Source organism: Lepidochelys olivacea (genome assembly GCF_965140295.1).
Source record: "Lepidochelys olivacea isolate rLepOli2 genome assembly, chromosome: 18".
Lineage (NCBI taxonomy): Eukaryota > Metazoa > Chordata > Testudines > Cheloniidae > Lepidochelys > Lepidochelys olivacea.
The window spans coordinates 21136467-21152069 of record NC_140428.1 but is presented as its reverse complement, the minus strand read 5'-3'; the positions used below and the strand labels follow the sequence as shown (position 1 = coordinate 21152069).

Here is a 15603-nt window from a genome sequence, read left to right as displayed (position 1 = left end):
CCCGAACAAAAGGTGCTTCCCCTCCAGGAGGAGGAGTAGCCCGGCTTTAAGTGCAATCACTAAATAAATCTCTTGTAAGAGGCGAGATCAGAGGCTAGATACAGAAGAACAAACAGGAGAGGGAAGAAATATACCAGCCCTGTTCTCCCACAGCAGGAGATAAGTAACTCCCATTGACTCCGCTGCCAGCTCCTCAGATACCCTGCAGCAAAAGAACTGGGCCCCAAGACTTACTCATGGGTTTTGGGTGAGTCAGGGCTGCTGTGAGCAAATCCAGACCCTCCACCCCCATTTCTGATGCCAGTAAATGGGGCTCCCTAGGGGCTTAAGAAAAAGAAGAAGTTCAAACTGGTGCTTGGGCAGAAAGCCGTGTCTTTGGCTTGTGTCCTGACACCTGTCTTGCTGTCATGCAATACCTTGTTGAAGAACTTTTGGGGGCAGGGTTATAAATCATAATAAAATAATGGTAAAGTGAACTAATATTAAGAGAGGAATTGTGTGTGTGTGTGTGTGTGTGTAGAGAGAGAGTGCATACACACACATGCAAAGAGGAGCAGGTTGTTGCTATACTTCAAAATAGATTTCCTGCCCCCCCCCAATTTTTGCAGTCAATGTTTTGACTCCACTGCTCCACCCTGCCATACACCCCTGCCCCCGGTTGCAGCGTAGAAAGACAGTGAATAAATACGTACAGTTATTATACTACCCAGGCATCATGAACTGATACTGCAGTGGGAGTTTAAAAATACCGGACTCCCACAGCTCCTGTGTCTGGCTGTACATAAAGCCTTCCCCTTTAGTTTGTGTTGCATTATAGCATGTACACCAGCGCTTCTCAAGCTCTCTGATGTGGGGACCAGCACTTTTTTCCCCAGTGTGTGCACGGACCGGCAGCCGATGGCTTGCGGACCGGCACTGGTCCGCGGACCACCACTTTGAGTAGCACTGATGTAAACAGTTAATGGAACAGGTGTTAAGCTGACCACAATACACAACGAATCCTTTCCAGCAGCACCTCTAAATAACTCCCAACCCCTACCCTGGCCACTGCTTCCCTTGAAGAGGCCATTGCAGGATGAGCAATAAAAACTGATTCCGTCTAGAGATCATGCTATGAGGGGCCACTGAGCCTATAACACACTAGTGGCTACACGGCTTTACTGTCAGGGTAAAAACTGACTCCACAGATTTACCCTAAGGGCTGCACAAGTTCTCCAGTCACCCCATTCCATTAGGATTTCAGTGCACTTGCAAAAAAGGGGAACATCGAATGCTGTTACCTGGGCATCTATAATTTTCCATTCCTGTGTAGCTCAGAAGGGAAAGTTGACAAACAGAGGCAAGAGAGAGGAGAGAAAAATCCCATGGCATGTGCTGTGGTCACATTAAGGAAACAAAAAGGGAGAAACCAAATTGTGTGTCCAGCACGACACCCCTCCACACATACACTAAACATATATAAAAGATGGGGATATCTGTTTGTATCTACAGGGATGGGTGGATGGCTAGATATGTGGAGGGAAGGGGGGAGAAAAAGACTTTAGACCTTTGAGGGGCAGAGATCTGATTTTCCTGCAGTATAAAGGACTTAGTACCCTGTTGGTGTGATACAAAAAAGTCAGAGACAGACAGATGGATAAATAGATCAATAGAAGGGCAGTAGCGTTAGGCACTTAGTTTTAATAGCATGCAGAGTTTGATGCACTCTCCAGATCCAAGGATTTATTAAACATAGCTCTGCTACTACTACTTCTAATGCAATAAAGCTCAAAGTGTTAAAGGAGCAGATTCCGCTTTTTATCTCCTTGGTTCTGGGGACCCTTTTTAATCTGGAGCTGTCTGAGTGTGGGAGAGGGCTATGCTGATGATCTACTACCTGGGAAGAGAGAGCTTGGTTTCCCCCTCACTTTATCACTTGGAACTTGTATCATTTGTACCCTCTCCTTTTGTTTTTAAACTGCACTTGGAACCGGAGCGGGAAAGGGAGAGAACTGGTTTGGCAAAAAGTCTATCCAAGTCTATAATTACAAAAGCACAAACAAGCCTTGTAAAACGTAGGAGAACAGCTGCCATAAGAGATGAGCGACGAGGCCAGGCTCCCATGCTACCAAGACACTGTGCCACAGCCCAGAGGCATCTGTCTGCCCACCCTGTGAGCAGGTAAATACAGCACCATGACAGGTTGTGATCATGGCTCTCTCTCCACACAGGAGGCATCTCAGCATGCCCTTGTGCATCTGTGGGTTTGTCGTGTTTTTATTGCATTTTTAATGCGACTTTAGTGCAGGTGAAATGTATCAGGTTGATGGCACTGGTGACCGAAGGTTTCTTTCTGTCCACTGACCAGGTGCTATTCAGGTAGCAGCAGAAAAACCTTTCCCCAGCACTGCCCTGGCATCGTGCACCATCCCTAACTTGGACAGACCTGCTCTAGCATGAGAAGGGACCACCCAGACCTTAGCCTCTCTAACAAGGTCAAAGGGGTCAATTAGCACTAACTGCAGTGTCAGGCTTTGGGACAGCCACCCTCTGGGGACTGGACCCAGAGCATTATGCCTCTGTTATATGGTGTATGGAGGCATTTGTTGATTACAAACATTTAAATGAGGAAACAAATATATGTAAGAGACCATCCAGAAGGACCCTGCAACCCCAACTCGGAGCAGAGATCTGGCTAAAATGGCAAACTCATCCTGCCAGAAGTCATGAGTGCTGTGCAGAGCACCTCTTCCAATACAGTTGTCCTATCCCACCCCTCCCACACCACTCCGAACAGCTAGAGATCTGACTCTAACTGTACCCAGATTGCTTGCAGACTGCCAAGTACCAGACTCTATTTTATAAACTAATTGGAGATTGAGGAGACTGTAAAAATCAAAAAATTCAAAATATAAGCTGCAGTACAGTACACCACCTCACTTTCTTCCTGTCCTTCAAACCACTGCAAAGTACTCTCCAAAGCACTGAAGGCATTGCAGTGAGACAGGATGCCAACTTGCTCTTCATCAACATCACTTTCCTTACATTATTTTTCTCTCCCACTGGGAATAATGGCTTGTATAACTGGCCATTGGTACAATTTGTGTTCGTAAAAATCGAGGTGCTACTTCACCGATTGGCAGATGGTTGGCTCATCTGATTCTCCATGAGCAGTGTGGTTACCGAATAACCTATGGGTAGCTTGATCAACAGTTTACCTGCTTAGCTGCATGAGCTGGAATGACTTCATTGTGCATGAGTCGCAGGAGAGGTCAAGGTACAAAATGACTCCTGGCCTAAGCTACCCAATTACAGTTCAGTAGCAAGAAGGGTCAAATTTCCCAATTACTGAGTAGTTGGTAGTAGGGTCAGGTCCCCCACCCAGTGGGTAGTGGGGTGGGATAGACCATCCATTTACCAAGTGGATATTTAAATCCCTGATAACCTACACTGAAATCCAAGGGAAAACATATTTTTAAATTATTATTAAGAGAAATAAAACCAATCAGTGTTTTATTCTTTATGCCTCTGTATGTATTTGTTTCTCTGTCTCTCCATTCCTACCCCTCTCCCAACCTGTTCTGAATTTTTAATGCATGCTGTTTCCAACATCAGCCGTTTTTCTTGTGAAGGTTTTTTGACATAACTTTATATAGTTATATCCTTTTGTTGTTGCCGTTCCCCGTTCTAGTCAGGAGCTCCGCTCCCCTAATGAAGCAACTCTCCTGCCAGGATAATAAAAATTTTAAAAAATAGATATAGGGCTGCAGTGAATAACAGAGCGCTTATGCATGATTAGGAAAGGGGGTGCCACATACAGAAGTGCTCTAGCAACCTGATCCTCACGGGCTCCCCATATGTAGCCTTTCCCCCGCACATCTGCACAGTATTTATACAACTCCAACATTGTCATGTGGCAAAGCATTAAGGACGCCTAGGAAACATGTTCTTCAAGGTCCAACCAGAAACTCTCAATAAAGGAGAAGACACTTGATTCCTGGTGTTGGTAAAGAGCACCAGCGGAGCCCATAACAGACCAAATGCCAACGATCCTGGCTATTTTGCCTTTAACACGCCCTCTTCCAGCGTTGAACTTCCAAAAGCACGAGAGCTCATTCGTGGCATATGCATGTTGGCTTCTTTCAAGCAGCAGCAGCTAGAGAAAAGCCTCACAGCATCACAGCCTGTTCTAAAAACAACAGACTCACCGACCGTTAGTGACTCTGAACACTTGGACCCGCTTCTGGTCTGTCAGAGGAGCCCAGGAGTGAGACATTCCATGGCCCCTCGTGAGCCGAATTGTTTAGCTGGAGAACCTCAATAATGTATCTTATAATCATAGAAAATGAGGGTTGGAAGAGACCTCAGGAGGTCATCTAGTCCAACCCCCTGCTCAAAGCAGGGCCAACAACAACTAAATCATCCCAGCCAAGGCTTTGTCAAGCCGGGCCTTAAAAACCTCTAAGGGTGGAGATTCTACCACCTCCCTTGGTAACCCATTCCAGTGCTTCACCATCCTCCTAGTGAAATAGTGTTTCCTAATATCCAACCTAGACCTCCCCCGCTGCAGCTTGAGACCATTGCTCCTTGTTCTGTCATCTGCCACCACTGAGAACAGCTGAGCTCCAGCCTCTTTGGAACGCCCCTTCAGGTAGTTGAAGGCTGCTATCAAATCCCCCCTCACTCTTCTCTTCTGCAGACTAAACAAGCCCAGATCCCTCAGCCTCTCCTCCTTCATTTCCCTCCCCACCTTAAAAATAATAAACTTTACACTTCTAGGCACTACGATAATACAAATAATAATAACTCCTAAAGCAACTTTCCTGCGAAGCGTTCTCACTTCCGTGTAAGCGTAAGTTAATTAAAACCTTAAAACACCCCTGTGATGGAGGACGAGAAGTATGATTATCCCCGTCTCACAGACTGATAACATGAGGAAGAGTGAATTGCCTAAGGCCGTACAGCTAGACAGTGGCAGAGATGGGAGTAGAACCCAGGAGTCCTGACACCCTGTTCCCTGCTCCATCTGCCACATGGAACTTTCTCCCCAATATTTATGCAATCTGAACACAGTGAATGTACACAGGATCCCTATGAATAATATTCATCTGAGGCCCCTCTAAAGCTCACCACCATGGGTCAACGTTCATTAGGTCACACAGTCCAAAAACCTACGAGCTCTCTGAAAGAGGCAGTGCAAACCAGAGCCCCTAAAGAAAGCAGCTGCTGTTTAGATTCATCCTCCATTCTGTATTCCTGCTTGGTGTTGAGTGCCAGGAACATTATTCTCTTGTTTCCACTGTGATGCATCAAACAGATGCTTTTCAGTGTTGAAGACATGGTGTGTGTACATTCCGCCTGCTGCTGGTGACAAATATATGGCCAACTCTCTCCCCCACAGGTATTGGGAATCAGGCCCACAAGCTTCAGATGAAAGCTCCAGATTTCTAGCCCAGCAAACCCTGGGATGCAGCCACACCATTAGTGCAGACTTATTCCCTGAGAAACAGCTACCTCTGGAATTTATAAGGAGGAACATCATCAAAGTTATTTAGGAGTTTTTAAACATTTTACTTCCTATTAGCTTGTTATCTATCCTCTAGAGCAGTGGTTCCCCACCCACGGCCCACGGGCTGCTTGCAACCCAATCAGCATGGCCCATGTGACATCCTTGGGGCCATACAGATGGTATATATATTGTGTGGATGCGACTCACATAACACATAGACAGCGGCATGTGTGATCCGCAATGGTAAATAGGTTGAGAACGACTGCTCTAGAATAACCCTGAGGACTATTTTATTGCACACACAGTAAGATACAAATATACCTCTTGGCAAACAGAACAGGAGGACCAGGCTCACCTGCCTGCCCCTGGGATACCCAGCATCTAAACTCAATGGTCAGACCATCCACCACCACTCAGAGAACTCCTGAAACTTCATGGGCTTTCAGCTTCTATGGTATCTATATCTATCTACTACTCTATCTATCTATCTGGAGCTGGTCAAACTGGTATTGGATACTGCGCTGTTGGTCCAACTGTTGAATACAGTACTGTTGGCTGTCACTTCTTCCTGTTGGTCCAGCCCGAGAACAGGAGCTGTAGGTGTTGCATTCAGCTAACACACTTGCCTCCTACCCAGAGAGTTGGGTTCAAATCGCAGGTGAAAGTGAATCTCTGATTAGTCCCTAATGGATCGTTATCAGCTTCCCCAAACTGTGCATGACTGGTGATGTCTGCTCAAAAGATGACCACACTTATGGGTTTTAGGGGCCACTACAGGTCACGACTGAAGACATTAGTGATCAACAAGGAAGGCACTTGCCCCGTGCTATACCTGGCTCTACTAAATTCTCTCCCTTCCTTGATTTCAAAATCATTATAAAATATTTTCATAATTAAAACATTGTTTAATTCCTTCTGCCCATAAAAAGAAATAGAATTCGCGTTGTAAATCCCAGGAGGTCATAAAAAGTGAATACGAGTAACTGCAAACTATCGAACTGTACAAACCAGCAGCTGAATAGAACAGAATAGAACCGAACCAATAGATAGATTAACACAATTAGGCCTTCAAGCAAAAACCAATAATGGTAGGTGGAGAGTGCAGGAAGTGATACCACCAAACAGGTCACAGCAATCAGGGCATAGATACCAACCCAGCCTAGAGATAACCAGGCTTTGGAAATGATGGAAGTGCAGCTATTTATATAGAGGACAGGTCACAGACTTCTGTGAAGTGCAGCTGGTTTTGTCAGAGCCGAGCAATCAGCGAGATCAATAGCCCATTTCATTAAATGGGGACTCCAAGCCCCAGGTTAGATCCAGCTCGTGCAGCTAGAGTGTCCCAAAGAGGTTCTTTCTCGTCTGCTCCTTTCTTTGTTTAAAACTATTCTTGTATATCATTTTTAGTGCTCACAGAAGCGAGCGAGTTACTGTGCCGGCTAGTGACAGACATGCTCACCACACACGGGTCTGCCAATGCACCTCAGAGCACCCTCTTCTATTTCAGTCCCAGACTCTTGAAATGACCCTCAATCCTGACCTGTAGCACCCTCTGTTATTCTTGGTCCTGGGCCCCCACATGCAAAGCAACAGCTATGACAAACTGCAGTAGGGTGGAGGTGGATTGTAACATGCACAAACGACTCCCAGAGGACAGCTAATTCATTTCCTCTGATCATCCAGGTCAGTATTCTAAGTCCCCATCTTTCTGTCTGGCCACTGGCTTGCAGATTGTTTCAAAGCTTCATCTACAGACTCTGAAACTGACAGCAAGTGCTTCAACTTGGCAAGCTGAGCTTGGAGGCTGACATGTACGCTTCTCTCAGAACAGATTTCACTTTTACCATGCTAGGGGTTTATTTTCTCCACCTCCCACACCCCCTCTGCCCAGGCCCACTCCTACTGTAGCACTGTGGCAAAGTGAACACAAACAGCCTCAGAGCAGTAGATGAGGTAGTCCCAACAAACTGAGAGACCTTTAGTCAAAGAGGATATGTGGGAGGGCTTTGGTGGCTTGGGTGGGTGAGGGTAGGTTGGAACTGGAGGTAGAGTTTTGGCAGGTAGGAGTGAGTGCAATGGGGTGTGGTGGGGGGATCAGCCAGCGACCACCTACTACTTAGGAACTTCCTCTTCTCTTCTGACCCCGCCCCCAAACCCCTCCACAGTTTCATGTCCTCAAAGAGCTACACTTCCTCCCGCACCCACCACAGATCTCTCCTTCCCCTGCAAGTTAAACTGGGGACCCACCTGCATGTACTGACCCTTTGGTACACAGTGGAGCCTAAACAAGCTATAGTTCCCAGAGTGCACCAGTTCACATGAGACCAGGATGTGCAGCGCCCCAGGTGCTGCTGCGAGTTAACCTGGGTAGCATTGCAATGGGGAGGTGGCATGGCACACCAAGGTCCAGCACTGGCAGAGCTAGATACCAAGGTCACACTGATGCAGGAGGCAGCCTTTATGGATGCTGCTGGTAGTCTCTTGGGTGAAGAGAGCTCGGTCAAGCTGTTGATTATATTCATACAAGGACAAGACTGGCTGGGACACTAGGATATTCCAGGACTATGAAGGCATCACATCACCTGGTCAGTAGATATGAGCTATAATCCAGTCCAATTCATCTGCTCTTCTCTGTGTCTCTGTCCGCGTTATCCTGTGGTCCTAGGAAACTAACTTTGTGAGCATTGCTCTGTCTACCCCAAAGGGTTTCTCTGGGTCTGTGTGACAGGGTGCTGGGCAAGAACAGCTGACTCAGCCCTCTGTCACGCCAGCTCCGTTTAAGGGAAGTAAATTAGAACTGGCTAGAGGAAACCTGCACTAATTGGGGAATGGGAGAGGGCTGCCCGCCCAGTTAACCTGGGGCTATATAAGAGGCTGGGATGAAGGAAGCCAGGGGAAGGAGCGAGGGAGTGGAAGCAGAGTGATGCAGCGTCTTGGGTGTAGACACTAGGACCCACACTGTGTATGGTGAAAAGGTGGCGGGAGCACAACCTGTAAATAAATGGCACCAGTGGTTACTGAACCCCAGGGTCTCCATGTGACTTTATCAGCACAGCAGGGCCAGGAGCCAAGAGGGCCCTGCTGCGAACTGCTATGGTCTTCCCCCAGACAAGCCAAGACTGAGCAACACAAGGCCTTGTTCACCAATTTACCACCTTTAAACAATCCTTCCCCCTCACGGATGAGGCACTGAATGACAGCGAAGTGCCAAGGACTGGACACTCGCTGGACCTTGTCAACCTCACTCCTAGATCTGCTGATCTCACTGACTGCTACAGAGCTACCTGTGATGCTTTGCCTCCACCCTCCAGGCGGACAGCACCACCTCTGGGCCCCTCCCATACCCTGCAACCCTGTGCTTTCATGTAGCTGGGAGCCAAGCTATAGACATCGAATTCACTGTTTGACAGCTGCTGAACCTTCCCGGTTTGTCCGGGTGAGGCGCACCTGCTCTGCTGCTGCATGCCCCAGGTGCATCCTGTCACTCCATCAATTTTAATAGCAGGGACGCGGGCAAGACAGCACAGCAGGTGAAAGGGGGAACCAGGAGTGAAAGGGTTACCTAGCTGTTATTATTTACATGTGCTAAAGGCCTCAGAGACATGTGGGAAGATAAAATCCCTGCCCCAGAGAGTTTCCAATCTAATGATACTTCCTCTTCTCTCACCTCTCTCTCTAGGAACATGTCTAATGGGAGCCTTAAGGAGCCAGTTCAAGAGGAAGGATGGTCCAGTGGTTAAGGCCTTGGCCTCGAACCTGGGAGATCCAGGCTCAATTTCTTGCTCTGCCACCATCTTCCCCTCCCTATGCCTCAGTTCTCCAATGGTGGTAACATGGAGATAATAGCACAGCCCTGCCCTGCCTCACCAGGGTGTTGTGAGGATAAATACATTAAAGATACTACAGCAGATACTACAGATATACTGAATGCATCCGATGAAGTGAGCTGTATCTCACGAAAGCTTATGCTCAAATAAATTGGTCAGTCTCTAAGGTGCCACAAGTCCTCCTGTTCTTTTTACACTCGGATACTACAGCAATGAGGGCAATATAAGTACCATAGAAAGACTTATATGCAGGGATGGGCAAGGCTCTGGAACTGAACTCCACTGGATATTGGAAATGTTCTGATCCCAATCCACATTCAGCCATTCAGGCTCCTTTCAAGCTGGGCTGACCTGGGACCCTTCGAGCCAAACTCCCTGAACTTCAGAGAAGCTGGGACACAGGTCAGGATCTGAACTCTGTGACCTGGGCCCATCTCAAAGCACTATGCGCTCTTTGGGGCAGGGCCTGTTCCTTCTCACTCTCTCTGGACAGCACCTAACACACACTGTGGTTGCTTTTGTAATGCCAATAATAAATCAGTCGCACAATAACTCTCAACCAGAAGGTCATGTGCAAAGCAAGGCCCACGCACAGGCAGGAGGCGTCTACGGGTGGGTAGGGTTAGATTGCTGCCTGGAAGTTATTTCCTGGCAGCCAAGCCATTGGAAGGTCTTTGTACAGGGTATATTCATCCTCTTTAAAAAAGTCTTTTTCCCCACATGAACGGCATTCACAACACTGACACCACTGTCTACCCCTACCAAGGCTTCCCCTCACCCACACAAACAAACAAACAAACAAAAAAACCTCTACAACAAGCAGAGTTTTGACCCTAAGTTTTGACCCCAGGGGAGAAGAGCCATGAAGTCCACTAGGGACTTAGCTATGGTTATTGATTTTACATGGAAGGTACTCAGAGGGGCAACAATATGAAACTCTGAGGAAAAGAGAGAGAATGGATTTTTCATGGGACTGAGAGACTGTACAGAAGGAAAAGGCTCTACACAGCCACTAGATTTAAAGGGAGAATGATATCTTGCTGTCTGTCTGTCCGGAACAGGCAACAAGACCTGCCTGTTATGATCCAAAGGAAACAATGGACATGGACAGAGACGTGACTGCACAGATTATGGGAGTAAGGGGGCACGCAAACACTGTTTATCATTTCTGGAATCAGGAGGAGGGAAATCAGCCCAACTGAGACTGTGTCACATGGGTTGTCCTGCGGCTGATAAGTTACTGTACAGCCCATCCCAGGCACCCTTTGCTTTTAATGTTTAGGAGGTACAGGCTATGCTGTATTAATATGCAAAGTGTGCCTGCCTTCCCAATTAAATGGAAAATGCTGTGATTAAAACCAGCCAGATGATATTAGATGGATAGTGCTGAACTGTGGGCTTTATATCCTATGTACAGAAGCCCCACAGGAGTACTGATGAAGTACATGCCAGGGAGACTACCAAAGGAAAATCAGAGACAGGAATGGAAAGTGCTTGAGGAAGCAGGAGAGAGAGAAAACGAGGCAGCTATTTACAGGAGGATGCAATTAACACAGTGCTTCATCATGGGCTCCAAGACATGGGCCCTCTGGGCCCCACAAACCTGGGAGGAAAACGACCACCCACACCAACTGGAGCTAAGTCCTGGTTGGACATCTTGAAGGGAATAGGCACCAGAGCTCATGGGAGCTGAGTCCTGTGGCACTATCCTCAGAGGGGGAGTGAATCGTGGCATAGGGCCCAGAGAAAGCCACAGTTCTTGGGAGCAGAGCGCTGCTTCAGGGCTATTTTCCCTGTCCCATTTCCTCTTACAGCAGGGCCTTTGCATCAACACTTGCTCTCTTACAACCTCAGTGGAACAAGGGGGGGAAGCAGCAGAGAAGTAAGGCATGACAGTTAATTAAACCCAGGAAGAGGAGAGAGAGAATGAAACAGGAGGGATTAATAACTAATTGCAGAGTCCCCTGTTCCCTGCTGGGAGGGGCTCACACTGAATTCCCCACCTGGCTGTAACCCTCTCTGCTGCACTCTGCATCTCAGCCCTGGGTCACGGAACCAGGTCCCCCCGACTTGCTTCTCCTTTCCATCTCTGAAAGCTGCGCCTTGTCATTGACGTACTCTGTGCCCATTTCATGACTTGCATTTAATTAACAGAGATGGCAAAGTCAGGTATATTTATGGGGACTTCTAATCCTCACACTTATATTTCAGTTGCTATGGGTTTCCTTCCAGAGTTCATTCCTTTTTCTTCCCCAGCCCCCACCATGTAACTTGCACCAGAATAAAATCTAACATATTTTACTAGTATAATTGGCTGTATATTTTAGGAGTCCATCTATCCCCGTGTGCGTTGAGAGAGGAGCCCTTCAAATAACTGCCATGGGGACAGAAAACCCTAAAGAAGTGAGCTGGAAATGCTCTTCTTTCATTCCAATGTTTGGCGTTAAATTGTTATAGCCAACTAGCCTGATTCCGGAGGGGAGCAGAGCCTGAAGTCAGTAAGGGGCAGTGGTGTCTCAAGATTGGGCCCCGAGTATGTCTGCTTGCCCTGTCACTGCTGCCATACTCCACCCGTCAGGGAATAATGGGATCCCTGCTTGGGCTAACTAACAAGTGCCAATTGCCTGTCCCAGTGTGTAGCGCTAATGAAGTGCCGATGCCTGATATGTATTAATAAAGAAGTGCTGATAACGAATTGTGTCTCAACGGTACCCTCCCATGGAAATTCCCATAGGAGAGCATTCAGAGGCCCATGAAATCCTGCAAAGGGCAGCTTGCATTACTTCTGTCAGCCCTTCCCCCAAAGGAGATAGGGTAAGGGGCCCATGGGGAAGGCAGGGGGTTCAGTCACCCAACCCAGTGGTCCCCTTGTTGCTTTCATCCATCTCCCCTAGGCAAAGTGCCCTTGCAGACACTTTCATCCAAAGATCTCAAAGTGCTTTACCAACATTAATCCTCACAATCCTTCTGTAGGGCAGGGAAGTACTACTATCTTAGCCAGTCGCTAAGAGGAAACTTGCCTCAATCCCCACACTGAGTCAGTGGCACAGCCAGGAACAGAACCCAGCTCTCCTGTCTCCCTTGCCCTGTGTTTTAACCAGGGAGATTGAACTGGCCTCTCAAATGGCGAGTCAGTCCCAGCAGTCAGAACCTGAGCAGTGTGTAGGGGGAAGCCCCGCACTGTTACTGCCAGCTCTCTATCTGTTCTCTGCATCCTCCACCTCCGGAGCTCCCTATCCAGCACATGCAGAACCAACTTTACATGCACAGATATAGTTCAAGGGTTGAGCGGCCTTTCACAAAATATACATACACTGCTACCATTCAAATCAAACTAATGGCTTTTTTGCTAGTTAGTACCCAGTGACTGGGTGTTTCTGAGCAAGGGGAACTGTATTTTATATAGAAAGGTTGTTTTCTGTCCAGCTACAACTTCAACATTCAGCCATAGGGCTAGATTCTGATGACACTGACTACTACCTGATTCCACCATTGGCCTCAGTAGGACTCTTGGTGGAGTACGGTGCTAATTAGCATGAATAAAGGCATCTGAATTTAGCCCTCAATCCACTGGGATGGCTGACCCACTCTGGGCACAGAATTCACTCTCAAGAGAGGGAACAAAACATGCACATTGTTTTACCAGTTGTCTACTAGCAGCACCAAAACAAAGGTAAGCCAATCCCCTTCATCTGCACATGGGATCCCCACTGCAGGTACTACACCCTGAAGGCAATAAAAATACCTATTTCAACCGCAGATCGGCAGCTCAAGTCCTGCACAAAAGTTATTTACCAATGGCATGTAAAAGGATGGCACGATTTCCATACCACAGAAACCATTTGGGGGTTGGACTAGATGACCTTCTGGGGTCCCTTCCAACCCTGATATTCTATGATTCTATGATTCATCCTCACATGAAATGCTCCAGCTAGAATTCTCAGCAGAGAGACCATGGATGGAAAGGAAAAGGAGACTGACTTACCCTCTTAACCCTGGAGTTGGTCATGGCAAGTCAATCTCAGGGCACTGCTTATTGCTGTACCTGTTCTGGGATAAAGAGAAGAGCTCAGTTCAGCACCTTGCAAGAGCACTAAATTGTCACACACGTTCATCAACTCTCCCCCCTCCCCACGTATTTAATCAGTACACAGTCGGGGAACAATAAAAATGTAGAGACTGTATCTAAGAGCCAGGTCAAAAGGGGATGCTCTGTCTGTGGGTGAGACTGGAACTGGAACCAAAAGATTACGGTAAATATACAGTGAGCACAGAGATAATGTCAGCAGATATAGCTCATCCACGGGACTTTCCTCCATAGTGATCTGTAAGGGGGAAAAAAAAACCTATCTGGGATCCAATTCTGCAGCAGTCCAGCTCTGAACACGCCCCTTGATGGCAATGGGAACTGGCTGCATGGAATGGCACCATTCACTAGCGGGCCTGGGAGATGGCGAGGGTAAGTATCTCACACTGAAGACCCTCCACACTTTGCAGGATCAAGCTCATAAAGATTCTACCATGAAAACATGTCTTTGTACAGAAGGACCCTTCCACATAGCCACAATGATAAAAAATATAAGCTAAGAAAACATTTCCCTCCTATCCAAACTCTGACCCAAAGAGATTTCACAGCCTTCCATTCCCTGTTGAATTTGGATAAAATAGCATAAAATGAGAGGGAGAGAGAGATTTTTCAGGACACTTCCTGTATTTCTTTTAAAGCACTATTAGAAAAGGACCCTCGAAGGAGGGGATGGAATTAGTTTCCATAAAGTTGTGATACAAGCACTCCCCGCAGAAAACACACAGCTAGGGCTGAATGCTACTGTGTTCTGTCGCTCGGTCTCTCATTTTTCTATCATTTCTCTCCGGTGGCAGGAGTTGGCCTCACCTCTCTAATTCAGAATTTCCCACATTCTCCAACTTTATTTCCAACATTAACATTATTTAAACATCACCTTCTTTTTTTCCTTCCCTCTTCTATGAATTTCACGGCCGAGTTTCTTTCTTTTTTTTTTTTTTAATGATGGTTTATTAAGAAAAGCTGACTATACCTCTCCTCCGTCTGCTGGAACAGCTCTGGCAAATAAAAAACCCACCTCGCAGGAGACAGTTTTATTCTGTTGATCGGAAGTCTGCCAGCCCAATTTATGATTGAACATAAGATCTCCAAATCTGAATTTATGTCTTGTAGTATAACGACAGGTCAATGAGATTAAAAGTATGTTCATGAGAGAGCTGTAAGGCAATTTGAGTTTCATGGGCCTGTGGTGATTGGGCATTCAGTCTAAGAAAACCTGCCTTAATAAAGCACTTGCAGTCCCCGGAAACAATCTGCACGTTTTTCATTATTGCCACCTTGCTGTGGTCTCCTTCACAAACACCCTCCAGAGAGAGAGAGAGCGCGAGTGAGAGAGAGCGACTCTCCCCCTCCTCCCCTATTTGAATGAATCCATCAGGGAAATTGTGCCGATAATAAATGGAATTAACAATGGAAACTTTTTTTTTTCATGATCAAATGGTTCAGATAATGTAATGAGGGAAAGAAAGAAGAAAAAAAGGATGAAAATCCAAACTTTGCAGTGATAACAGTGTTCTGGCAGGTCCCCCAACCCCAAATGAAAAATGCATGGGGTTAAATGCAGACCAATGGCCTTGATAGTCATAGGGTGAAATTCACCCCATGCATGGGGACCTGTGCACTACAGAACCCCCCATATGCCTTTAACTTGGGGCTTAAGTGGGGCTTAGCTGGCACACATGGCCTCATCTGGGCCCTCTGAACTGGAGTGAACTTTTCCCATGGATACAGGTCCTAACTGCAAAATTCAGATCTGGACCCAAAGCTCCTCAAAGTTCGGGGGATGGGGTTGGATTTCACATCTCAGGGGTTGGTTCAGCTCATTATGGCGATGGGAACTACTGCAAAACTTCAGATCCAAATTCAAGCTACCCCCAAGTTTGGAGGGTTGAAATCCAGGGGTTGGGTGCAGAATGTTATAGTAACAGAGAAGATCAGATCTGGATCCAATGTTCTCCTGGGGCTCAAAGCAGCTTGGCTCCACAATTTCAGTTCTTTATGAGATGTTTCCATAGCACCTAGTACAATGGGGGAATGATCTCAGTCGGGGCCTCTAGGTGCTGCTATAATTAAAATAACAAATAGCTTGAATGGGTCTATCTAAACTAATCTTGGTATTTATACCTCACCACTCACTGCTGCTTACTGAGCATCTCTGGTATCTGAGTGGTTAATAAAGAATACACAGGGGCCCATTAATAGTG

The 15603-nt window shown here is 46.9% G+C and overlaps 1 protein-coding gene across 1 annotated transcript in view; it reads right to left on the bottom strand.

The window, feature by feature from the left end:
* The window catches only part of SAMD11 (sterile alpha motif domain containing 11), a 217826-nt gene extending 204481 nt beyond the window's left edge, over positions 1-13345 (bottom strand). The window contains exon 1 of the mRNA XM_084651899.1: positions 13301-13345. Coding sequence (XP_084508025.1) covers positions 13301-13324 — 24 coding nt within the window. The 5' untranslated portion in view covers positions 13325-13345. The remainder of the gene's footprint in view (positions 1-13300) is intronic.
* Positions 13346-15603: the final 2258 nt, after the last annotated feature.